This window comes from Dipodomys merriami, unplaced genomic scaffold (genome assembly GCF_024711535.1).
Source record: "Dipodomys merriami isolate MVZ:Mamm:240054 unplaced genomic scaffold, mDipMer1.0.p SCAF_27, whole genome shotgun sequence".
NCBI lineage: Eukaryota > Metazoa > Chordata > Mammalia > Rodentia > Heteromyidae > Dipodomys > Dipodomys merriami.
The window spans coordinates 16934085-16961272 of record NW_027204159.1 but is presented as its reverse complement, the minus strand read 5'-3'; the positions used below and the strand labels follow the sequence as shown (position 1 = coordinate 16961272).

At 41.2% G+C, this 27188-nt stretch overlaps 1 protein-coding gene and 1 pseudogene across 3 annotated transcripts; both read right to left on the bottom strand.

Moving 5' to 3' along the window:
• Positions 1–1543: 1543 nt before the first annotated feature.
• On the bottom strand, positions 1544–26529 carry Slc26a2 (solute carrier family 26 member 2). 3 transcript variants are annotated; one of them, XM_070036382.1, is made up of 5 exons: positions 26384–26529; positions 23439–23905; positions 13437–13604; positions 10794–11517; positions 1544–8635 (listed from the first exon to the last, which is right to left on the bottom strand). In XM_070036382.1, exons 4-5 carry the CDS (start codon positions 11490–11492, stop codon positions 7124–7126), a joined length of 2211 nt encoding a protein of 736 aa, XP_069892483.1. In that variant the 5' UTR covers positions 11493–11517; positions 13437–13604; positions 23439–23905; positions 26384–26529; the 3' UTR covers positions 1544–7123. The 3 variants fall into 3 exon arrangements, with proteins under 3 accessions (XP_069892483.1, XP_069892482.1, XP_069892484.1); XM_070036381.1 differs by lacking the exon at positions 23439–23905; XM_070036383.1 differs by lacking the exons at positions 23439–23905; positions 26384–26529 and adding an exon at positions 26133–26215.
• On the bottom strand, positions 16105–26529 carry LOC138837289 (actin-related protein 3 pseudogene; annotated as a pseudogene).
• Positions 26530–27188: the final 659 nt, after the last annotated feature.

The window sequence follows — 27188 nt, the reverse complement described above, 5'->3', positions numbered from 1 at the left end:
GATTTAGTGTTCCAGATTGATAACTCTAGGAGTTTGCTTTGTTCTGTTATTAAAAATGGCCCTTTCAGGGCTGGGAAGGTGGCTCAGTGGTAGAGTGCTTGCCTTGCATGCATGAGGCCCTGGGTTCAATTCCTCAGCACCAAAAGCCACCCTCAGCAGAAAAAGCCAGAAGTGGTGCTGTGGCTCAAGTGGTAGCATGCTAGTCTTGAGCTGAAGAGCTGAGGGACAGTGCCCAGGCCAGAGTTCAGGCCCCAGGACCAACCCCCCCCCCCCCCAAACGGCCCTTTCATTCAAAAGGATAGTATGATTTATTGATTACCTATTATTATATGCCCAGCACTGTTTGACTTATCATTCCATCTTTCTAAAAATATACAAAGTTCAAAGAACATAATACAAAATAGGAAATGAGCTCAGGTAATTTCAAGGTTAGAGAGAGCAATTCATCAGGGCTGTATTATCTTTAAGTGGAATCTGGTAGCATATTTTGGCCACCAGAGGGCTCAGGTGGGCTATATAATGGGGATAGGTTAGCCAATGAAGAAATGTTAGGAGAGCCAATTGTAAATTTCTCTGATGTAGTAATGAGAATACAAGCACGGGGGGGGGGGGGGGGGGGAGAGGAAGGGAAGGAGGGAGGAAGGGAGAAAGGAACAAAGAAGGAAGGAAGGAAGGAAGGAAGGAAGGAAGGAAAGAGTCCTTGGGGTTGGAGGCATGGCTCAGTTGGTAGAGTACTAGGCCAATGAGAGAAAGAGTCAGATACCTAGTTTGAGTTTCAGTCTCAAACTACACACATACAAAAATACAAAGGCAAAATAGATCTAGGATATGGGACTGCTTCAAACAATTAATCTGGAACTGCATGGAGTAACCTAATAAACATCTTTTTCAAATATAGATGGATACCAAAGTGCCCATGTAATTGAATAAATATGCTCTTGAAATTAGAAAGTGTCAGAGTGATCATTATGCTGATATATCCATACTTGCAGTAGTAATTTATTGGACCCATGTTACAGCCACTGCTGGTAGCAGGGGCTCAAAGGATGAAGTACATGACCCCACCCTCAAGCTCAGTTAGCAAAGGAGATTGGTGAGGGAAGCTGAGCAATGTCACTTTAGTGAATATGTATAGACTGTCTAGGACTTTAGAACAGGAGCCCAAGAGGCTAAATGAGAGGAAAAGAATTCTGTAGATGACAAAACCTAGTCCTTCCTTCTTCAGATGGAAAACTGAGTCACCCAAAGAAAAGAATTGGTTTCTTAATGCTTTCCATCTATGATGACAGATATTTTTGTTACAGTTGGGAAAAATGAGTAAATCCTTCTCCAAAAGTGAAGCGATGCTAATCTATCCATCTACCTTCTTGAACAGGATCTTGCCATGTAGCCCAGATCGTCCTGCTTCAGCCTCTTGAGTGCTGGGATTACAGGCATGTACCACCACACCCAGCTGAGTTGTTATATTAAAACTCACTGGTGACTATTTTTTTAAGTCAGAATCTCCTGTAAAAAAATAATTCAGACATAATATTTTATTTAGAGTAACAATTTATTAGCAAATAAAATGAATTCAACAATACAGTATCTTACATAACATACATTCTTCCGATGAAAAGGATATTAACCAATTTCTTCCCCTCCAATAAATTAGAATCTATCAGTTAACTCATCCATGTTACACAGACTTTAAGGCACTTTAAATAAAAAAATACATAGTATAAAACATGTTCCCAAAAGTCATTGGCTTTGATGAAGGAAAAAAGGCAGTATATTTTTGGTAATTAGTCAAGAGTTGAGAATTTATTCATCCACCGGTCTCCCTGATGTCTTGATTTGTACACAAAGTTACAAAGAGGGAAAGGTAGGCTCTTTTGGTATGCTCACACTCATTTCTGAGGAAAAAATGATGTCATGGCAGCATCATGACTCCAGTCACAAGTCTCCAACTTCTTTGCATTCCAACTATTAGATCATTATAGGAATGATGTATGCAACAGGAAGGAAAACCAGCCAAAATAAGTTTATGAAAGCTTTAAAGAATCATTCTGGCAGTGACTGCTGATGTGGCAAATTATAAACACAGTATCTTTAATAAAGGCATTTGGTATCCTTCACTATCCAGTCTTCAGAATTCAACATTCCTCTGAGCTTAGTTTATCAGGTTAAAAAATTATATACATGCCAAAAATTGATTTATTATAATGCTTTCTTTATTCTCTTAACTGTATTTAACACATTTACTTTAAATTTTCAGTGACAAAACATTTTTTTAAAATAGTCTTTATCAGGATAAAAATTACCTTACAAAAATAAATCTTTTAAATTCTCTACCCCTAAGTCTGAAAACCTTAAAAATTTACTTTTACCAGAGTACTTAAATAGTGTTTTACTTCCATACATAAGTTATAAGCCAACTGTTGTATTATTTTGCTCTGGCCCATTATAATTTTCATATAATGAGCACTCAAATTTATAATTCATGATTTTTTAAAATATAAAATAGTATGTGGAAGAGAAACTAGTCTGAAGCCTAAAGGCCTTCTAGATCTATTTTCCTCTTTTCTGCAGTGTCATAAGCCTGGTTTAAATAAGGTATTGCTAGACTAGGATTTGAGAGCAGAGAGCACAGAAAAAGAAAAATTAAAGTCTAAATCCTATTTGGATTTTTACCATTTTGCTGTGGAATCTTTCCTGAATAGACCAAGCAACAGGGTCTCTGGTTCTGGCCTGATCAAGCCTTGGTTGAACTGACATGGGCTCAGCACCCTCCCTAAGTGCTCATTATGTTGTTTACTGAATACTACAGAACCAGCACCTGTTTCCAGTTCCTGACACAAAGATCAGTCCTCAAAAGTGGCTGGGGTGATGTGTACAGGTGTCAAGATACGTCAGCTCATCTCCAAAAATATATAAAGGAATTTATAATGTTCACTAAGGATATCAATAGGGTACTGGGCACTGGTGACTTACACCTGTAATCCTAGCTACTCAGGAGGCTGAAATAAGGATCTCAGGTAAAAGCCAGCCCAGGCAGCAAAGTCCATGAGACTCTTTACCTCCAATAACTCCCAAAAAAAACAGAAGTGGCACTGTGTCTCAAAGTGAGAGAGCACTAGCCTTGAGTGAAAAAAGCTCAGGGACAGCGCCCAAGCCCTGAGTCCAAGCCCTACGACCACCACCACCACCAAAAACAGAAATTGAGAGGGGTCACATTGCTCCTGGGACCTCTGGTACTCAATATAAATTCCCAAGTAATGCATCACATCCCTTTTCTCTTTTTTACACAAGATCAAGGCAGCCCTGACCACACACTGAAACACCCCTGCAGAGAATCACTGTTCTTTTAAAATGCAGCCATTAGTACTAGAACAATCTAATGAACTTATTATTTAAATCCTTAAGTCAAGACCACTTTAAGTTATTCACTTATGAAAAACTAGCTAGCCATATGTCAGATGTCAGGGCACAGGGGGACACTACATCTATAGTCCAGGTTAGAGGGAGACATGGTATTCCAGAATAGGGGTTTGCCATAACCTGACCATGTGCTTCTGAGCATTCTGGAGCTTCTGTGAACCTGTGATGCTCCTCTTTTAGAAACAGCACTTTGCTCCCAGCATGCTTCCAAGTCCTCATCCCTCTGTTACCTGGGGCTTGCCAGGGGCAGGACCCTATTCAGCTGTTTCCCATTCTCTCCCTTCATGGTAGGTGACAGGCATTTCAGTGTAACTCGTTTCCCTTGCACAATATGTCTCCTTGTGCACTGGCACACTCTGCCCTTTGCTTGTGACAGTGCTCCAACCTACAAACTCATTTTGACTAAATGATAACCATTTAAAGCCAGTTAGAAATGTGCTAATAAGCAATGAGAAGATATTTTACATATTCATGTTTGGAGTAGGCAGTACTGGTATTTTTCAATCAGTAAATGAAAATGTGTGTGTGTGTGTGTGTGTGTGTGTGTGAATTCCAGGTTTGATTCCTTTCAATACAATAAAAAAAATTTAACAGTGGTGCACCAGTGGCTCATGCCTGTAATCCTAGTTACTCAGGAAGGCTGAGATCTGAGGATGGTGCTTCAAGACTTGCCTGGACAGGAAAAGTCCATGAGACTCTTATCTTCAATTAACTACCAGAAAATTGTAGCTTAAAGGGGCAGGGTGCTAGCCCTAAGCAAAAAAAAAAAAAAAAAAAAAAAAAAGCTCAAGGACAGCTCCCAGGCCCTGAGTCTAAGCCACAATCATCATCATCATCAACAACAACAACAAAATTAACAGTGTGCAATATAGCCAGACCCTTCAACCCAAGCAGAGAGGATAAAAGATGAAAGGTAAATTCTGTTGAAATCTTAATGGCCTAATGCTATTAAAAGCAGAATCTTTTGTTTGGGTGGCAGCAACAGGTACTTAATTCAAGTATTTGCTAATGGGATGTATAAGCTCCAGGAACTATGTAGACTGAAAAATGCTAGACAAAGGGCAAATTCTGCTCAGCCTTGTAAGGGTTTTCCCAAGTGCTAACTGGACTAAGATTCTTGTCGGTGCTGGTGTTAGAGAATTACAGTTGTTTTAACATGTACTCATTACTTTTCACAGAGTATTATACATCTACAAGAGATTCAATTCAAATCTGGCTCAAGGAAAGAGTATGAGAAATTAAAAATAAATACTAAAATGTTCTAATTTTATAATTATAATTATTCACAAGGCTGTCAAGAAAGGGTAAATATTAGCAAAACAAAAACAATTGTAACCCCTCTGTTCAGTATTTTCACAATAAAAAAAATCATCACAATCAGTACTGTCTGAAAGTAAATGACCTTACATTTCTAAAATTCTAGGCCTAAGTTCTAAAGGATGTAAAAATTGAGATTAGACCAGGTACATACCTGTAACCCCAGCACTCAGACGCTGAGGCAGAAATATTGAGAGTTCCAGGCCGGCTGGGACTTCACAGTGAAACTGTCTCAAAAGATCAACAACAAAACCCTTCAGGAGACTAAGATCTGAGGACTGCAGTTCAAAGCCAGTCCAGGCAGAGAAAGCTATGAAATGCTTATCTCCAATTAATCACCAAAAAAGCCGGAAGCAGAGCTGTGGCTCAAGTGGTAGAGTACTAGCCTAGGACAGCACCTAGGTCTTTGAGTTCAAGTTCCAGTAGTGGCATAAAAAAAAAAGAAAAATAAGGAAAAAAGGAAAAAAAATCCCTTGGGACAAACTCATTTAAATATTACATCTAACATATAATGACCTAGAAGACAGAAATCCAGATTTTTCTATCCAGAAACTGCTCTGTTGTGATACTGGAAAGGTATTTTCACTGGGTGTTGTGGTTTACATGTAGTTCCAACACTTGGAAAGATGAGGCAGCAGGACTGTGGGTTCAAGGTAAGACTGGGCTACAAGAGAGACCCTATTTCAAACAGGCAAAAAGTATTCTCCACATAAACAAATGGGAGAGCTCTATCAAGAGAAAAGAAGCACTGGCCAAACAGTTATGGAGCTAACAAGAAAGCTAAACTTATATGAATATTTGTGTATGATGGGAACCCTACATAAGGGTGCATTTCTCATAAATACCTATAAGAACAGCTAAACTGATTGTGTACTTTGGCAAGACATGGCTAAATAATATCACATTAAAAACCCCCCATCCTTAACTTTGGAGAATCTGCTTTTTCTTGCCTGCTAAGGCCCCAAACACTTAAATATCAGCTTTCAACATCAGATAGCTGTGCTTTTCCAAGGAAACTGTTCCTCAATTGGTTATCTGGAGCCAGCTAGCAAAATTAATATACCCTTAGAACTTGAGTTTCATGAATGTGATGCTTCTAAATCTGTCCTTATCATTTATTATACAGCAACAGGGTGAATGGCAAGCATCAGCATTAGAACATCTACAAATTAATTAATCATGTCACTGCACATTTCTGCACACCTTTTTTCCATGAACATCAACTTCTATGTAAGAAAAATTGTCTGTCCCCAGCAGACCCTTGCCCTGGGGGGAAAGAGAAGGGAGGACCATAATTCTTTTTTCTTCTTTTTTTTTTTTTTTTGCCAGTCCTGGGGGTTTGACTTTGGGCCTGAGCACTGTCCCTGAGCTTCTTTTGCTCAAGGCTAACACTCTACCACTTGAGTCACAGTGCCACTTCTGGCCTTTTGTGTTTATATGGTACTGAGGAATCGAACCCAGGGCTTCATGCATGCAAGTCAAGCGCTCTACCACTAAGCTACATTCCCAGCTCAAGGACCGTAATTCTTAAGGGAACCGTCACTCATTCCTTTCTGAAATCTGTCTGTGACAGTGTATCACAAACTCATTTAAAATGCTGTAAGAAACTGCTGAATTAGTATACTATTTTGTATGGCATGTGGCTGATATAAAACAAACAAACAAACACTAGTTTACAACAGATTCCATGGGAAAGCATACTAAGGTAACTGGAAGCTAAAACAGATCCATTTTTTCTAAGCCTGCTTACCTATTTACCCTAGATATAATGGTGTGTCAGTTGTTCACAATGGGTGTTGTGTATGTCAGGGTGGCTGTCAGGATGTGCCAAACCTGCCATCAGATTCCTCATGAGACTTAAGGCAGGAGTTCCCTGCCTTAAGGGAAGGAGGGATAGTGCTTTCTCCTAAAAGCTGGAGATGCTACTTCTGTGTGGAGACAGAGAAACACGGCTAAGAATAAACTTGGCCGGTTGACGGCTGGCATGAAAAGCAGGCACAATTCCCCTGCCTTCTTCCCTCTTTCTCCACAGAGCCAAGCAAAGGTCTCAGCACTTCCAAGGCATACCTCAACTTCTCCCTTTTACCTCTAGAGGAGGAAGAGCCCAAATGTACAGTCTTAAAGTAAGGTGGTTCAATTCAGTACACATAGACCACACCCAGAAATACCTCATACTATATGAGAGCCTGAAACTACAGCATTCTTTTCTTTTTGATTCTGCCCGCTTATCAGCTCTGCTTCGTTTGAAAATGTAAGAACATTATCTTCAAAGGAAGAATTAATTTCAAGTGTGCAAAGATTTCCAGTTCCATAGTGGAAAATGTTGCGTACTGATACTTTATCTATTGGCTAGGCATTCTTTTTCCTTCCATCTATTTTATCTCCATCAGTCACTTATACCATTGAGAAGACAAACTTCTTTCTGGTTTTGAGATTCTACTGCAAACGCCACTGCTTTGTACACACTATAGAAAAGAAGGTTTTCTTCATCCTCTTTGAAATATTCTCCTCTGACCAGGGAATCTCTCACAGAAGGATTGCATTGAGCCAGCAGCACCTGGATGCCAATGGCTTCATAATCTCTGCGTACTTCTTTCAATGTTTGGATTCCTGCTGTATCTAGAAACTGTATTGCACTGCAGTCAATCACTACCGTGTGCAGCTCCACAGCGTCATGGGAAAGCTGCACTGAAACTTCATCCTGGATTCCACTTAAAGTCACCGTTTCCTCTTTGACTTTTCTCTTTGCTGCCTTCTTCTGAGCTGACTTTACTAAGACTGGGTTTAGTGTTTTTTTGTATAAAGCAGATTTAAAGGATTCTTTGTTTATGTAGTAGAGAGGGGCTATGAAGCGGAAAACTTTGATACCTGGTTTCGTCTGAAGGTTCTTGTAATCAGTCATGCATTCAAAGATTTCAGACTCTTCTACTAAGCCAAGCAATGAAATCTTTGGCCTCTGAGTGCGGAGGATGACACAGAACATAGAAAAACAAACCCCAATAAGCAAGCCTATTTCAGTGCTTATCAGAGCAGAGCACAGCATAGTAACAAACCATATAACTGTATCCATTTTGCTAACCCTCCACATCTTGGGCAGATCTCTGAATTTGCAAAGGGCTCCCCGGAGATTTACAATAGTGATCACCCCAAGCACACATTTCTGAAGGGAAAAGAATAAAGGAGCTATTACCAGAAGGACCAACAAAAGAACCAGGGCGGTCACCACAGCTGAAAGCTGGGTTTGGCAGCCTGTCGATTCCTTAACCAATGTTTTTGCAAGAGCAGCACTAGTAGTGATGCAGTGGAAGAAGGAAGGGATAATGTTGCAGAAGCCAATGGCATACATTTCCTGATTGGCTTTGACTGTGTAGCCATGCTTCTTGGCAAACATTTCAGAAAGGGATACAGTGATAGCAAAACCAATGATGGAAATGGCAATTGCATCAACAGCCACATTAGGAATTAGGTCCCAGTCTGGAGCTTTAGGTGGCATAAACCCAGTGGGAATATGTCCAGAGATACTAGAATTATAATTCTCATTTAATTTTCCAAAATGAGATGCTAATGTGGCTGCCACAACAACAATGAGTTCAGTGGGAATTGGTGCCTTGAGCTTGGACTTGAAGTGTTCATTGATTTCTTTGGTAGGCAAAAGGACCAAAAGACATAGAATGCTGGTGATGAGATCACAGAGATTGGTCTTAAGGATGTTTTTGAAGATATGTATCCAGGTGGTGATGAGTGAGCCCACGCCATTACTCCGAGGAAGGCTAAGACCAAGGAGATACTTGGCCTGAGAGGTAAGAATCGTGAAGGAGGCACCTGTGACAAATCCACTCAGCAAGGCATCTGAGAGGTAGACAGAGATAAAGCCCACTTGGAAGAAGCCCATAGCTACCTGCAAAGGAGGATACACAAACATTAAATTTAAATGGAAAAGAGCTTCTAAATGCTCTATTATTCTGGCACTTCTTACAAGATGACAAACCACCAGATCATCAGAGCTAGAATAATGCAACCATACATCAAATATTTTCATTTTACAAGAACAGGAAACCTGCTCAATGTCACACTGTTATTCACTAGCTTAGCTGAGTCTAGAATTTAGGATTTCTACCATTTTACACAATGCTTCTTAAAACTTGTGTAAGGTTCAGATTTCTTCCAAAATGAAAATACTTAAGGTTCCACAAGAAAACTAAAAATTCAAATTGGAAAATTCTTCCAACTGAGAAACCACGTACAGGGAGTAGTGGCACAAACCTATAATCTCAGCTACTCAGGAGGCCATCAAGAGAATCATGGTTGGAAGCCAGTAAAAAAGTTAGTGAGATCTTCACCTTAACCAACAAGTTAGGTATCCCAAGTATACAGGAGGTATGGGTAGGATGATTGTGGTATGAAGCAGCATTGGACAAAAATGCAAGACTCTGTCTGAAAAATAACTAAAGCAAACAGGCCCAGATATGTGGTTTAAGCAGAAGAGCACATGTCTAGCAAGCAGGAAGTCCTGAATTCAAAACCCCAATATGACATAAAGAAAGGAGAGAAAGAGGGGTGAGGGGAAGGAAGGAACAAAGGAAGGCAGCAGGCAGATACTAGTTTTCTCTGAGTTCTAAACCATTACTATAAAAGTAAGTTGTTTTATTTTGTTGGCAATAATAGGTCTGAATTCAGAGTATTACACTAGATCAGCATGCCTGCTATGCTGGCACTCTACAATTGAAACACACCCCAGAAGCCCTACTTTTGTTGGTTATTTTGGAGATGAGGTCTCACGATTTTTTCTGTCCAGGCTAGTTTTGAACTGTCATCTTCCATATCTCAGCCTCTGAGTAGTTAGGATTATAGGCATGAGCCACCAGCACTTGGCTAAAAAAAGTTTTAATTTTACTTTATCTAATTAAAAAAATTAAATTCTGACCAAAATGTAATCATACTTTCAAAGTCATTGCACTTAAGAGAGTGAATGGGGTGAATATGATCAAAGTTCTTTAAAATTTACCTTAAAAATTACTAATTTCAGGGGGAGGGAAAGTGGGAGGAAAATGAGGGAAGGGATGATAAGTTTGATAAGACATGTACTCACTACCTTATGTACATAACTGTAACCCATCAGCGCATCACCTTGACAACAAATTTTATAAATCACTAATTTCATGCAGTGCAATTGTTCTTATCAAGGGTATACGTGCCCATCTCATAGTCTTCCATGTTGACAGTAATACTGTAGTAGCCTTACAAATACACCTTTTAAATTTCTCTTTTGCTTTTCCTAGTTCCTCAGAAGTTCATTGCACATTTTTCTTTCCTGCTGAGGAATAAACTCAGCTGTACATCCCCTTCCTTCTGATTCCCTGATCCATCACCCCATAATAAAATACAACTCTTTCCCTCCCTGGCTAGTTCCAGAAATGCTGTAACAGATGCTGTTTCATATTGGTCCTGACCACTGGATGCTAACAGGCAGTGCCAAGACAGGCAGATTAGTGAATTCTATGGGAGAACCAAGAAGAAACTTCATTCCTAGTCCTCTCTTCTGGATGACAATATGAAGCAGCAGCCCTCAACTTCACCTTCCCTCCTCAACAGTCCCCATTTGTACCTCCCTCACTGGAGCAATCCTAAGGGAAGGTGGGAGGTATATAGAATCTGAAAACCTGTACTCCCTCCCTACCACCTTGCCATCTTGTCAGGCTGCTCATGCTGACTCAGCCAATAACCAGACACACATCATCTCAAGCTAAGCCAATGTTTCCTGACATACTAAATGAAGTTTACTTGGTATCTGAGGAGACTTTCTGGTCTGAAATTTTACAACCTGCCATCTGAAATTCACTGGTTAAGACAGACTAAGAAAGGCAAGAAAGCCAGCCTTGCCCTACCTCACCTGTGGAGTCAAGGACTTGAATTTTGTCTCCACCATTCAAATATTCTGAGCACACAGCTATTAAACTGCTTTAATTGTTATGATACCTAAGAATCCCTTACAGATCAGAGATCTAATATAGAGTTTAATTTTTCCAGAAATATCCAATTGTTCCATCATTTCTTACCTGATAAACTCCAGCCAGAAAGGTCACAGTGCTGCCAACTTTAATTGCATAGCAGCTCTTGTCACATATCCTTTCTGACATATTATTTATTAATGCGCTCGCATTGGAAATCACTCCAAAAGAAGGAGCAATACCTGCAGTAGGATAGCCAGCTTTGTGCAGTTCTCGGTCAACTACCTCACCAATCATAAGGCACAGTACTCCAAAAATGCCCACAGAGATGTGACGGGAGGTGCCGAATAGGAAATAAATAATGCTGGCAAAAAAAGAGGTGTATAGCCCAAAGATAGGCTCTTGGCCGGCTAAGAGGGAATAAGCAATGGACTGGGGCACCAGTAAGATGCCCACAATCAGGCCAGACATCACATCTCCTAAAATGTTTCTCTTGAGGTCATATTTGGGGAGCCACCGCAGAACAGGCAGAAAATCATAAATCATATTTTTGGCTTTCGTTGGGCTACACTGGCAATTCTTCTGTAGCTTTTTGGTGATAAACTGTTTGATGCTAGTATTTGTTTTCTCTTGAGGCTCCAGATGGATCCCACGGTAAGATCTGCATTGATCATTGGTCTCAAGTTGTTTGAAGTCAGTGCTTGTTTCTTTTTGGGTCTTCAGGGGGACCCCAGATGAAAAACTGTCCTTTTCTTCATCTGAGGTCCTCAGTGAAAGGTCATGTTGCTCCTCACTTTCTGAAGACATTTCTGGTGATAGATGGTTTAGCTTCCTGCCTCAGAGAAAATACAAAGTGTTAGCTTAAAAGCAATTCTCAGTGCTCACACATATGAACAGTCCTATTTGCAGTTTAAGGGGAATTTAGTTTGGGAATATATATATATATATCTTGCAGCTACTTTCTTCAATTGAGCCTCCTTTTTCTTAGTCGGGGGAGAAAGAGAACAGAACACAACTATATACAGCTAAGTCAAAGAAAATCACGGGGTGACTTCCTAAGAGTGTAAACCACTAAGGTATCTTCTCCCAACTCCTGTCATGCTTCCTCCACCAAAGCTATCAGGGCAGCTGGTCTCCTACTGTCCAAATATTATCAATGGTCTTCTTCCCATGGCTTTTTTTTTTTTTTAAAACCTCCCAGATCCACTGCCAAATAGGATCTAGTCTTAAACCTGCACCTCTACCTACCAGTCCCTGATAAAAAGGAAGATGACACATGACCTTTTAGGCAATTCACTAATTGGTGAAAATAAGTAGACAATAAACACTCGCAGAGCAAAGAAAAACATTTAGCAATGTTTTAGCAGGGCAGAGTGCATTTGCATCTTTCAGCAGTAGTCCCTTGCTAAGCAGCCACGAGGAAAGAAGCTGCTAAGAGGTATTGAAGCTTACCAATTATCAAGAGCATGAGCATGGAAAGGTTGAAGGGGCAATGACTACTCCATGTGATGAAAAGCTTTGGTCCATTTCACTGGGTTTTAACATGGCAAGATCTTCCCTATGTCAGGTCCTACATGCATGCAAAGAGACACCTGACTATGCTAAATACACACTGTGAAACACAGGCTAAAGAAAGGAATAATAATAATAGGGGAATAATGTTCTGAACTTCCCTTTGGAGAATATCAAGGTGATCCTAAAGTACAAAACAAGTGCTGAAACTTACCTTTTGGAGCTATGGGAAAACAAAGACAAAAGTAACCAAAAAGGGAGAAGGAACCACAAAGTCTTACAAAAACAATCAAAGAGGAGGGAAAAGAAGCAGGTTGTTAGAATGTGAATTGTTAAGTAAACACTTCACAAATCAGGGTCTTTGCATAAGCTGTGAGCTTACTTACAATGGCCAGCCATCTCAGCCTATCAGAATTTTAACCATTTTTTTATCCTGGTAAAACTGGTACCTTTTCCAAGAAGTACTAAGCAGTCTCTCTAATCTAAATGAATCACTCCACTCTGCATCCCATGACTTTTGCATCTGCAATACCATACTAAATACACACTCTATTTCCTGTAAGAGCTGGAGTCCTCCAGCTTCTGTAGGAAAGGACATCTTGTTCATCAGTGTACTCATCAGCAAGCAGAACACAGTAACTCTGAGACAGCAGGTTTACAAAATATTTAACAAAAAAATGAAACAAATTAGTGACAGTGTCCAGACAGACACAAAATAGAGAAAGGATTCAGGAAATTGTTTTGAAACTATATAAACATAGACCTTTGTGAGGTTCTAATAACCTAACATTGACATTCCACAATCCAAGATCCTATGTCCTGTTCAACCCCTGCTTTCACTGTATTTAATGCTGGTATAATTTGTGGAGGGGAAGGGAAAAAACAAATCGTTTAAATAGGGATACAGGTGGATCCATTGCAACAATGAAATGTACAAGTTGTTATGTGGAAAAACAAACTTTACAACTTTGGTGGGGGGGGAGGATCAAGTGGGGGGGTAGGGGGGGTATGGGAAAGGATGGGAAGGGGAAACAAAGGAGGAGGCAACAATGCTTGATAAGAAATGTACTCGTTATCTTGCCCATGTAATTGTAGCCCCTCAGTACAGTATTCTCACAATAATAAAATAAATAAATAAATAAGGTGTATTTATGTCAAACAACAACAATACAATTGTTATTTTAATGGTTTTGTGAAGCTGAGAAGGAAAATAAAGACTAGATTTAGATGACCACTGACCCTGAGCAAACAATCAGCCTGGTGGATGCACCAACAGCTCTCCGTCCCTCAAGTGCAACTGTGGACTTTCTGCTCACTCCTCTTCCTTGAGCTGGCTTGAATTTACTTCTTATGGCCTAATTTGGAGCAGCTCTTGGTGATTTCCAGGTCAGGAGGTTTTTTCCAAGACTAAGATAAGAAAAAAAAATTAAAATGCTAATAGTGAAAAAAAATAACAGGCTAATTGTAAATCTGACAAAGGCAAAGAAAAATATCAATGAACTCAAAAGCCCATCAATAGATACGAACTAAAAGGAAGCAATTTAAATAATAAGAGCAAAACCCTCCAAACCAACACATTAAAAAAACCAAAAAACTATTTTTGTGCCAGTCCTGAGGCTTGAACTCAGGGTCTGGGCATTGTCCCTGAGCTTCTTAGGCTCAAGGCTCTATCATTTGAGCCACAGCTCCACTTCTGGTTTTTTGGTTTTGTTTTTTTTTTGTGTGTGTGTGATTAATTGGAGATAAAAGTCTCACAGACTTTCCTGCCCAGGCTGGTTCGAACCTCGATCCTCTGATCTTAGCCTCTTGAGTAGGTAGGATTACAGGCGTGAGCCACTGCTACTCAACACATCAAAATTTAACATATGCACACTTAGAATTCCTGAAGGAAGAAGAGCGAATGGGCAAAATGTTTGAATATTACAATGACCAATAATTTTCTAAAATTATTAATACTGAATTACAGATCTAAGAATCTCAGAGAATACTCTCTGTGTGTATACACACACACGCGCACACACACGCGCGCACACACACACACACACACACACACACACACACACACACATGTAATCCAAACAAAACACTGCCCCTGTATATATTCTAGCTGTTACAAACAACAGACAGAAAATCCCAAAGACAAAGAAAAAAAAAGTCATTATTTATTATGAAACAGTCAAAAGCTATAGCCAATTTCTTGGGTAAAATGAAGGGGAAAAGATGGTAAAATCTTATCTTAAATACAAAAATAGAACTTTTAGTTATGGATGGCAGCCCATGCCTACAATCTTAGGTACTCAGGTGAAGACTGAGAGGATCTCAGTTTGAGGCCAGTCCAAGCAAAAAAGTTAGCAATCAATAAGTTACATATGGTAGTGCCAATCTGTGTGCCAGTTATGCCAAGTGGCCATAGTTTGGAGGCTTATGGTCTGAGGTTGGCTTTGGGCAAAACTGTGAGACTCACTTGGAAAATACTAAAGCAAATAAAGGTCTGAAGGAATAGTTCAAGGGGTAGAGTGCTTGCCTAGTAAGGTATAGGTCCCATGTTAAAACTCCAGTACTGCTCAAAGAAAAGAAGAGAAAAGAAATATAATTTTTAATGCAAAAGTCTAAATCTAGAAATAAAAATACTTTTATTTATGGAGAAATAAACTTTCTCAAGCCAGTTGCCAGCAGCCCATACCTGTAATTCTAGCTACTCAGGAGACTAAGAGCTACAGGATCATGGTTTTAAAGTCATTTTTGGAAGAAAAAGTCTGCTAGACTCCATCTCTAATTATCTAGCAAAATGCCAGGCTGGAGATGTGGCTCAAGCAGTAGAATGCCAGCCATGAGGCAAGCAAGTCATCCAAGCACAAGGCTCTGAGTTCAACTCATTTCACCAGCCACTCCCTAAATTTATTTTTCTCAAATAAACAGGAACAGTTTATTAACAGTAGATTAATACCATACTACTATATATCCATACATATATACACACGTACATACGCACACATACATTATAGGGAGATTTTTGAAAGAGACATTTGTTGCTTTATTAGAATGGTATTACGTTTTAGTTATACCAATATGGGTAAGAAAAGTATTATTTACTTTGTTTTTAATAAAAAAATAGCACTTAATAATAGGTACCCCCTCAGAGCTGGGGACCAACCTTAGGATATTGCACTTGCCAAGCAAATGCTCTTCCACTAAACTAAATCCCCAACCCCCCATAAGTTTTTTTTTTAATGACACTTTTTTCCCTCAAAGTATAAAAAGTATGAAATATACATAATTGTACATTCAGAAGTATAAAATTCAAGAAGTACAGAACTGCCTATACATACCAATGAACCCCATCAAATCTTGAATAATTCAGTCTTATACAAACTGTCAGAGCAAAAACAGAACCCAAACCCTTTTCTTTTTGTTACAGAGGTTTTGAACATTCAACCTAAGGACAAAAAAATCTTTTGGTTCTCTTTAAATCTTTATGTTGACACTGTTATTAAAATGTTCCTTATAATCATGTTTGACCTTACTATCTCAGGTTAGGTTTAAAACCTCAAAAGCAGGGCTGGGAAGGTGGCTCAGTGGTAGATGCTTGCCTTGCATGCATGAGGCCCTGGGTTTGATTCCTCAGTACCACATAAGCAGAAAAAACCAGAAGTGGTGCTGTGGCTCAAGTGGTAGAGCACTAGACTTGAGCTGAAGAGCTGAAAGACAGCACCCAGGCCCAGAGTTCAAACCCCACGACCAAAAAAACCCCCAAAAAACAAAACCTCAAAAGCAGTTTTCTAGACAAAAGAGGTAATCAGAAAGCTTTTCTTTTGCACCCATAAAACTAGGAAGCCAAATTTACAACATGACTTCAAACACTAGATTATGACAACGACTGCTAGATCTAATTTCTTCATAGTGCTTATCACCTGAACACTTTGCAGAGCTCAGCTGTGGAAGCCAACATTGAGCCTCCAAACCAAACTGCTTGTAATAACATGTATGTCAATCAGCTTTGGCTTTAGATTACCACCACCCAAATCCTCACTTAATTTCACCCTGGCATCTACAGTTCTTTTCAAATCTCTGCAAGTGATGTTAAAACATGGTTAAACCTCCAAGACAATGTAATACTTGTAATAAGACACCTGACATGAATAGAAAAACTCTCAATTTTTTCATATACTACAACTTCTGAAATAAGTTGTGAAAAGTGTGTATTAGCAAACTCTGGATGAAAAGGATTTCAGGTCCCTAGAATCTCTCATAACTACATCAAAGGAAAATTCTTTCTTTTAGATAATGTTGATTCAATGCTCTTTAATTCACTTTGACTCATTTTGTCATTGCTGAATTTACTCTAGGCAGGCCTTACTGTAGCACTCTTTTACTGCCTTAGCAGTTTTTAGAGATTGTCCTTGAAGTATTTCTACTTCTTAGACTCTCAGTAGTTATTGAATAAACAGTATATCTCGTCCTGTAACTGGAATGTGTTTAAAATAGCTACCAATCACCCTTCAACCACAGGAATGTCATGAGTGACAATGTCTCCACTTTAACCACCATGCCAGTCAGCATCTGTTTTATTTGTCTTAACATCCAGGATACAGTTAAAGCAAGAGAAGCCTATGTAGTGATATATAAGAGGGATGCAGAAGTACTCAAATATTATTTCAGCTGTAAGTTCTATTATCTGGAATAGTCAGTGGAGATCCAGTCAAGAGAATAATGAAGCTGGGTGTCTATGGCTCATATCTATAATCCTAGCTACTCAGAAGGCTGAGGTACAAGGATCATGGTTTTAAGCCAGCTCCAGCAGAAAAGTACTTGAAACTCTTATTTCCAATCAAGCACCAAAAAGCCAGAACTGGAGCTGTGGCTCAAATGGAAGAGGTATCCACCTTAAGAGAGAGGAAAAAAAGCTAAAGTACAGAATCCAGTCCTGGATTTAAGCCCCAGTACTGGCACAAAAGAGGGGGGGGGGTTTGAAGGGGCACAGAAAGAAAGCAGAGAGAGAATATGATCTTCAGATTCTGCCTTTAATATTTAAAGATAATTTGTTTCATAAATCTTTATCAAGTCCAAATCTTGTACTAGAATGGTCTAGAACGGTTTGATTACTTTGCTGCACATGTAGGTTTTTCTATTGATTGCTTCTCCCCCAATGGAGAAGTGTAGGTCATCAACACCTTCCATTGCCTGCCTCTGAGTTTGATTACTACTGTTGCTGACTCCCAAATAGCAATACAGGATGGGATGAACTGTGGTTCTGTGTTCCTAGCTTATCCTAGTTTTGTGTATGATACCAGCTGGCAGGAGTCCTGCCATCTTTCTTCTCACTACTATGGCTACTGCCACTATCTCCTCCTTGCTGTCTGGGAGTTGGGCAGCAGGGGGCAGGGAGTAAGATGGTCATGGTTGGGTCAGCAGTTACCATTTTCTGCCATGAAGATGATGGCAGGCAAATTCCATATATAAAATAAATCTGCAACAATATCACAAAGAAAAAGAGGGAGCTATAAAGTCTTACGTTAGATGTAAAACGTATAATGTTTGAAGGTGGGCTATGATAATGATGTTCATTATAAGGGCTGGGGATGCAGGCTAATGGTACAGCAGTTATCTTGTATGCTTAATGCCCTGGGTTCCATCCCCAGGACTGAAACAATTACACTGTAAACTTTAGGGTAACCACAAAATTTTTTGAAGATATAAATAAATCAATAATGGAGATAAATGTCATGATAAAAACTCTCAACTATGGGGGCTGAGAATGTGGCTTAGTAGGAGAGTGCTTGCCTAGCATGCAGGAAGCCCTGGGTTCAATTCCTCAATACCACATAAACAGAAAAGGCCAGAAGTGGCTCTGTGGCTCAAGTGGTAGAGCGCTAACCTTGAGCAAAAAGAAGTTCAGGCCCTGAGTTCAAGTCCCAGGACTGGCCAAAAAAAAAACCAAACCCAAAACAACAACAAAAATTCAACTCAAGAGAAGGCACAAAAACAAAACAAAATGAAATAAACTGAAAAAGCTGGCAAGTTAGCAGAATTTAATCCAATCATATAAATGATCACAATGTAAGCTGTCAAAATATGACAATTAAAAGACTGAAAATAAAGACAGTCTGAAACTGTTTTGTTAAATGACAACTCCTCTGTACAACTAAAGATCAAAAACAAAAAACAGGGTAAAGTTTTAAAAAATAAATAAAAAGACAGATTGGCCAGGTGCTTGTAGCTCACACTTGGAATACTAGATACTCAGGAGGCTAAAATCTGAGGACTGTAGTTCAAAGCCAGCCCAGTCAGGAAAGTCCCTAAGACTCTTATCTCTAAAAAGCCTCAGGTGGAGCTGTGGCTTAGTCATAGAGCACTAGCCTTAAGCAAAAAAGCTCAGGGTCAATGCCCAGGCCTTCAGTTCAAGCCCCTATAAGGGCACAAAAAAAAAAAAAAAAAAAAAAAGACTGTTCAACTGCTTAAATAAAATAAGACCCACTGAGGGTGGGTTGAGTGGCTCATCCAGTAGAGTTCCTGCTTAGTAAGTATAAGGCCCTGAGTTCAATCCTTAATATCTCAGAAAACAACAAAAGAAGACCCAAGTAAATGTAAATAAAACCCCACAAAACCAGAAAAAATGTACACACCTCACACACAAATACCGATGTTCCTAACAGCATTTTTCACAATAGCCAACAGTAGAAACAACCCAATAGTCCATCAATAGATAATCCTTTCAGACAAAAATATATTTTCTTCTTTTTATGTATTTATTTTTATTTTTATTTTTGCCACCTTCCCAGCCCTATTTTTTCTTTTTCTTTCTTTTTTTTTTTGGTTGGTCATGGGACCTGAACTCTGGGCCTGCGCGCTATTCCTCAGCTCTTCAGCTCAAGGCTAACAATCTACCATTTGAGCCACAGCACACTTCCTGCTTTTTCTGCTTATGTGGTGCTAAGGAATCGATCCCAGAGCTTCATGCATGCAAGCACTCTACCACTGAACCATCTTCCCAGCCCACAAAATATATTTTCTGACCACAACAGAGTAGAGAATTCCCCAACAGAAAACTATCAGAAAATTTCCCAAATATTTGAGAAGTAACGTAATTCAACATAACTCAAGACTCAAAAACATCAAAAGGGACAGGAGTTTTATCTGCCTTAGCCCAAAGAGGGAACAACCTAAAATGTTTTCAAGAGGTGAACAGATAAATAAATTGAGCTATATTTACGTATGGATTACAGCTTGGCAACAGAAATGAATACATTATTAGGAATAATATAGATTATTGACACAACATTGATAAACTCAAAATAACTATGTAGAGTGCAAGCTAGACACAAAAAGGAATATGTACTGTATGACTCCAGGTATATGAAATAACAAGAAAGGAAGATCAAAGGTTGCTGCAGAATAGGGAGTGGAAAGGGAAGAGGATTAAACATAACAAAAGATCGTGAGAATTCTAGCAACAATAAAATGGGTATACACACAAGCTTTATATAGACCACATGTAGTTTATTACATGACTACTATAGATTACATGTACATTATTGTAGAAAACAAAAAGGTTTCTCTTTTCTATTTTAATACTGTTATTCTAAAATAAAACCTTGCTAAAACTTCCAAAAATGTTTTTTTTTTAATTATAGTGAAACAAAATATGACCGCTTCAATGGATACATTTGATAGAATCTCTTTTCCTAAGAAGGTCTAGCCATTTAACACTAAGCTTGAAAGTGGGTGTGGTGGTACACATCTGTAACCCCAGCACTTAAAAGGTTGAAGCAGGAAGATCACAGCTCAAGGTTCAAGGTCAGCCTGAATTACAAAGACATTGTCTCAAAAAAAAAAAAAAAAAAAGAAAAAAAGGAAAAAAGAAAAAAGTTTCATATCCTGCTATGAATATTATGTGTTATATATATATATATAAATATATATATTTCTACATGCATTCTTAAGTAACCACTTTTAATATATAACAATCTAATACTACTTGCTGTGAGAGTAAAAAGAAATCAACCTGGTTTTGGATCACAGGACTGTAGAGCTAGAGAAAGATCAGGAAACACAACCCTCAATTCTGTTGGGTAAGGAATAAAATAGCAATTGAATCTAGAGCTGGAGCTAAGATCCAAATAGCCTGACCCCTAACCTTTTCCCTCTAATAGCTAATTCAGTTTCTCTATCAGTGTAATTAGGTATTACAGGAAAACCCCAAACAGTCTAGAGGACTAAAGTTTGTGAAAGTGTTCTTCACATCAGCTTAATACTAATGTGAAAAAGGCTGCCTACCAAAATAAGTCTCTCCTCTAAAATGGAAAAATCTAAACTAAGCTGGAATAGGCATGGACTACATAATTTGGCAATAACTTTCCAAGTACTGACATTTGAAGCCAGCCTGGACAGGAAACTCTAATACTCTTATCTGCAATGAACTTCCAAAAAGTTGGAAGCCTTGAGCAAAAAGAGCTCAAGGACTGTACTGAGGCCCTCAGTTCAAGCTCCTCAAACCACACACACACACAATCGACAGAATCTCTCTACAAATGAGCCACAACTGCCAGTTTCCTCTCATGCGCAGGGGGTCCCACCACCAGTGGCCTTTGCTTCCATTGTGCTATACTCTCGTATTTCCTGCTACCTCCAGCTATCTTTAGGTACTGAGATAGAACCTGGGCCTTGAGGGTTAAGCACCTGCCCTAACACTGCGCCACACTGCCAATTCCTCTATCTTGGTTCATTTTTAATCCTGTAAGGCTCACTTCAATGTCACAGGGTAATGGGGAATTAAACTTCTTAGGATATACCTCCCCAATATATTAAATATAACTATTTAGCAGTCAAGTTAACATGTCTCTACAGCACATTTATAGGCAGTCATCCTTATTTCTACATATATCACTTGACTCAACACCTCTCACTGGGTGTGTATAGTTCCACTTATTTTTACTGAAGTAACATTTATTTACTTGAAACATCTAAGTTTCAAGTAAATAAAATGAGAAGACACCCCTATTTTCCAGTTATCACAATTAACGTTCATTTGTCTGTACTACAAAAGAACCACCATAAGGCTTTTTATCATTACATATTATCATTATATATCATATTATCACATACTGTTTCTAATATTAAATCCAATCTAAGATAAAAAGAATAGTATTACCCAAGAGGAAAATAATTTAATGTACATCTATGAGCACGTTGTTTCTTATACAGTAATTCTTGTAGACATCTTCTACTTTCCTCCTTAACAAATTGAAAATAGAGAATGAATTCCTATTTCCCAGTATGAGACAGAGCAGGTCTTAGCAACTTGCTCAACGGGTAGAACCAGACTTTAAAACCTCACCTTCGATTTTCCAAGTTTATTTCCTTTCTACAAAAACCACATTGCAGAGCTGGGAGTGTGGTTCAGTGGTAGGGTGCCTGGGTACGATGCACAAAGCCCTGGGTTCCATTCCTAAGAACCACATAAACAGAAAAGGCGGAAATGGCACTGTGGCTCAAGTGGTAGAGCACTTGAGCAAACAGAAGCTCAGGGATAGTGCCTGACTTCAGGGCCCAGGACTGGTAAAACAAACAAAAACAAACAAACCACATTGCAGCCACACATTGATCCTAGCTATTCAGAAGGCTGAGATCTGAAAATTGCAGTTTGAAGCCAGCCTGAAACCAGTCAGGGCAGACAAATCCAAAAGAAACTCTTATCCCCAGTTAGCAAAGAAAGGAAGTAAGGGTGTGGCTCAAGTGGTACAGGACAAGTCAACAGTGGAAAAAGCCTAGCAAGTGCAAGGCCCAGAGTTGATGCACACACGAACAAGAAAAAACAAAGCCACACTGCTTCCAAATTAATTTCTCTGCAGATATGTTTTAGTAGCTAGTTCAAAGTACTAACTTTAAAAAACTACTTAAAAAACAAAACAAAAAAACTTTCTAGCCGGGCACCAGTGGATCTCCTGTAATCCTAGTTACTCAAGAGGCTAAGATCTGAGGATTGCGGTTCAAAGACAGACTGGGAAAGTCCATGAGTCTCTTATCTCCAATGAACCACCAGAAAATGAGAAGTGATGCTGTGGCTCAAGTGGTAGATTACTTGCCTTGAGCTGAAGAGCTCAGTGACAGTGCCCAGGCCCAGAGTTCAAGCCCCACAACTGAACAAAAAAAGCTTTCTTTGTGCAATACTGAGACTTAAGGGTCTTGACCATCTGAGTAATACTTTCAGCCACTTTTGCTTTTAGGTTATTTTTCAGGTAACGTCTTTGCCTGGGGTAGCCTCAGAAGATGTTCTTCTTCTCTATGCTTCCTGGGTAGGTGGGATTGCAGGTATGAACTATAGTTGTTGAAAGTTTCATTAACTTTTTGTCCAAGCTGACCTCAAACTAGGATCTTCCCCATCTCCCTTTCTAAAGTAGCTGGGATTACAAGTAAGCATAAGCCACCACACCTGGCCTCTTGGGTCTTTTTAGTCATTTTAATGAAAGTAACAAATTGCTTACAGTGGGTTTGGCAAAAGACAAAGACTAATTTTGTGGGAAGTGTGTGTGTGTGTGTGTGTGTGTGTGTGTGTGTGTGTGGCTTACAGTGGGTTTGGCAAAAGACAAAGACTAATTTTGTGGGAAGTGTGTGCGTGTGTGTGTGTGTGTGGCTTACAGTGGGTTTGGCAAAAGACAAAGACTAATTTTGTGGGAAGTGTGTGTGTGCGTGTGTGTGTGTGTGTGTGTGTGTGTGTGTGTGTATAAACTGGTAACAGTTTCCTTCTTTTTTCTGGTAGGAAATATAATGCTTGGTAAGAATAATTAGAAACTCTGATGAAAGTCAAGCAAAGCACGCAAGCTCTGGCTTCCCTATGCGTTCTTTCTCTAACTGGAATGCCTCCAGAACTATGTTCATGGCTTAAACCCTTCTCTTTTAGTTTTTGCAAATGCCACCTTACCAATCAGTTCCTTCCCAGACACAGTATCTAAAACAGCACCACTGCCATCTCCATGCCCACATCCTGTACCCACTGCTGCCCTGCACTCTTTTTTGTTTTTTTTTGGGGGGGGGTCTGGTCATGGGGCCTGAACTCTGGGCCTGGGCACTGTACCTCAGCTCTTCAGCTCAAGGCTAGCGCTCTAACACTTGAGCCACAACGCCACTTCCAGCTTTGTTCTTTTTGCTTATGTGGTACTGAGGAATCAAACCCAGGGCCTCATGCATGCAAGGCAAGCGCTCTACCACTGAACCACCTTCCCAGCCCCTGCCCTGCACTCTTACCTCTTTTGTTTCCTTAATTTTCTCCATGACTCTTCTGCAGTTCACTTTTTAAATTTATTTGTTTATTCATTCATTCATTCATTCATTCATTCAGTTGTAGAACTTGAACTCTTGAACTCTGGGCCTGGGTGCTGTCTCTCTGCTCTTTAGCTGAAGGTAAATGCTCTACCACTTGAGTCACAACGCCACTTCTGGTTTTCTGTGGTTAATTGGAGATCAGCGTCTCACGGACTTTTCATGCCTGGGCTCGTTTTGACCCTCGATCCTCAGATCTCAGCCTCCTTAGTAGCTAGGATTACAGATGTGAGCCACCAGTGCCTGGCTCATTTTTTAAAATTTTATCTTCCTCCTAAGGGCAATGAACTGCTCTTTTGGTAGAAATTGTTTCTGGGCTGCCTTGTTAGCTGGTACCTATTAAATGCTTCACAAATATTTGCTTGGTAAATGGATGAAACAGTTTAACAGGTCTGCAGAAAGGAAAAAGGGGTGTTACTTTTTCCATTCTCAACGGACTCACCAATTGTTTCCCTCTATTAACACTCTCCACACCAAAACCAAGCTGTGTCAAGAAATTACAATTTCACAAGCTTCTATCTCGGCTTCCTCTCACTAAAACTGTAATGCTTATTCTCAAAGCTTACCTCCATTAAGCACAATTTGGAGAACTCCAAAGCCCTGAATATGTTCATCTCTAGGTTTTCCTCTAGGAGGCAGCACATTATAATATTGCACAATGATTTTCAAATAAGAGCTATTAAAATATGGATTTTGAGGCCTGCTCCAGCAAAGCCAAGGTTGAGATCCAAGTCTCTGCAAACAAATGATGTTGAACTAACAAGCTCAGGGCCACACTTACCAAATCACCAGGGTATGTTCTGCCAATCATATCAGATCTCTACTTAGATCCCAGCTACACTATTCTGCAGCATTGGGTGAAAACTACTTAGCATCATTGCCAAGTAACTTGTAGGAATTTTTTTAAAGCTAACACAAAGTACCTAGTATAGTACATGGTGCATAACTACTCAAGAAATGATAGCTATTAGTCTCTGATTCCTGAGTTTCTTGGGCCCTAAAAAGTAAACTGCTTTGACCCTCCATTTTTTATTGATCCAATTTCCCTTCCTTCCCTCCCTCCTGATCCTTCCTTCCTTCCACTTTGTTTTTTTGCTTGGGCTGGCTTTGAATCTCAGTCCTCCTGATCTCAGCATCCTGAATAGTTAGGATTACATGCATAAACCACTGGTACCCAGATCCAATTTTCAAAAATAAGAATTTCGGAACACAATACTAGATATCATACTTGTTCAAGAGTTCATATAAAGAATCATAAGATCCAGTTGTGGTGACCCATGCCTATAATATTAAATAAGCAGAAAACAGAAGTAGGAGGAGCTCAGTTCAAGGCCAATCTGGGTAAAATATGAAGGCACTTACTGAAAAATAAACTAAAGCAAAATAAAATGTGGGGGCATGACTGAAGTTAACAAAGTGAGGTCCTGAGTTCAAAACGCAGTCTCACAAAACATCATCAACAACAAAAACATGGGGCTGGGGGGTGCCACTCAGAGGTGGAGCTCTTGCAGGGGCCTTGGCTTCAATCCCCAGCGTCCACCCCATCTTCCAAAAAGAGCCATAAAGTCGGTCGGTGCAGGTGGCTGATGCCTGTAATCCTAACTTAGGAGACTGAGATCTGAGGATTGTGGTTCAAAGCCAGGCAGGCAGGAAAACTCTCTGAGATTCTTAGAGATTCTTACCTCCAATTAACCACACACACACACACACACACACACACACACACACACACACACACACACACACACACACACACACACACACACACACACACACACACACAGCAATGGCTCAAATGGTTGAGTGCTGGGCTTGAAAGAGGAAAAAAAAAAAAGCTCAGGGACCTCCAATTAACCACACACACACACACACACACACACACACACACACACACACACACACACACACACACACACACACACACACACACACACACACACAGCAATGGCTCAAATGGTTGAGTGCTGGGCTTGAAAGAGGAAAAAAAAAAAAGCTCAGGGACAGTGCCCAGGCCCTGAACCCATATTAAAGTGGGCACACACACACACACACACACACACACACACACACACACACACACACACACACACACACACACACACACAGCAATGGCTCAAATGGTTGAGTGCTGGGCTTGAAAGAGGAAAAAAAAAAAGCTCAGGGACAGTGCCCAGGCCCTGAACCCATATTAAAGTGGAGAGGAGAGAGGAAAGAAGAGGGAGAGAGGAGAAAGGAGAGGGAGGAGAGGGAAGAAGGGAGAGAGGAGAGGAAAGGCAGAGAAGAGAGGGGAGAAAAGCAGAGGGGAGGGGCAGAGGGGGGAAAGAAGAAGAAAAACGTTGGGGGAAGGTACTGGAATGGGTGCCAGAAAGGAGCCCAAGTTCTGAACCGTTAACTCCCTAATGGTCTCGAATCCGTGCAAACAAAGAACCCAGCCTGATAAGTCAAGGAGTTGGGAAGAACTGGGTGCAAATGACTTGCTGTGTAATTTCAGGCGCGGCCCCGGCCCGTTTTCTGCTCCCTTCCACCCGCAAACAATTCCAACTTTACTTTCCGCGTCAGGGAGCCATGCGCGCGCCTGACCACAAGGCTGACTTGAACACGCAGGACAGCCAGGCTCACCTCCTCCCCGGCCCAGGCCCAGGCCCAGGCCCAGGCGTGCCTCCCCGCTCCAGCTCCGGGGACCCGCGGGGACCGGGCGGGAACCGCACTGGCCTCGGCGCAAGCTGACATCCACCGGGCTCCGTGCGGGTCACCACCCCGGTCCCCGCCCACCCGGCGGTCGTTGTCTGCGGCTGCCAACCACCCGGCCCGAACGCCCTGCGCGCGCCGGGGTGCGGACAGCCGGCGCCGCCCGCCCCTGGTCCCCTCACCTCGGGGGTCGGGGCCGCGGAACAGCAGCCCGGGGCGCGTCCTCCACCCCGGCGTCCTCCACCACCGGGAGCAAAACGGCGCCCGCAGAGGTAGCCCGGCCCCTCTCCGGTCTCCCTTTAACTGGGCGGTCCCATTCCCCGCCCATGGCCCAGCCCCTGGAGGAGGCGGGACCCGGCCGGCCGGGTGCGGGACTGCGCCCGGGAGCAAGCCCGCCCAAAGGTGCGGAAGGACCCTCGGGCGCGTAGCGTTAATGCCCCAGCCCGTGGCCGTCACGTGGTCTTGCGGAGTGACATGGACGCCAGCCAATGAGTCGGCCGTACCCAGCGAGGGTGCCGGCTCCGCCCTCTGTCCTCTTTGCGATTGGCTGTCCTGTGCGAAGGAGCCACGCGGCCGGATTCTGCGGCCGGTTTTTTCTCCCGGGCTCTTCCTACCCCGGGACCGGATTCACCGGGGCGATGGACCCTCGGATGGACGGTTCACCCGGCCTGGACCGTGGGCTGAGGGCTGACGTGTCGACAGGGGCCGAGGCGCCGTGTCCGGGCGCTGGGGTTTCGTCTGCGGGAAGGCAGGTTTAGGTCCTGCGGGGAAAGGGCTGCTTAGTTCAGGCTCCGGCCCGTACCTCCGCGCGGAGCCAGCGACCGGAAAGGCCTTCTAAAAAGTGAACGGAAATGGAAGTGAGATCTGAAGTGGAACCCCAGTTCTGTGTGCAGCGCTCGGGGCCAGCCCGGAGCTGAGCCCCGGCCACCTGGGAAGCCAGCCAGGCCCAGTCCTCCCTAATACCCTGGGCTAAATGGCTTCCCCAGA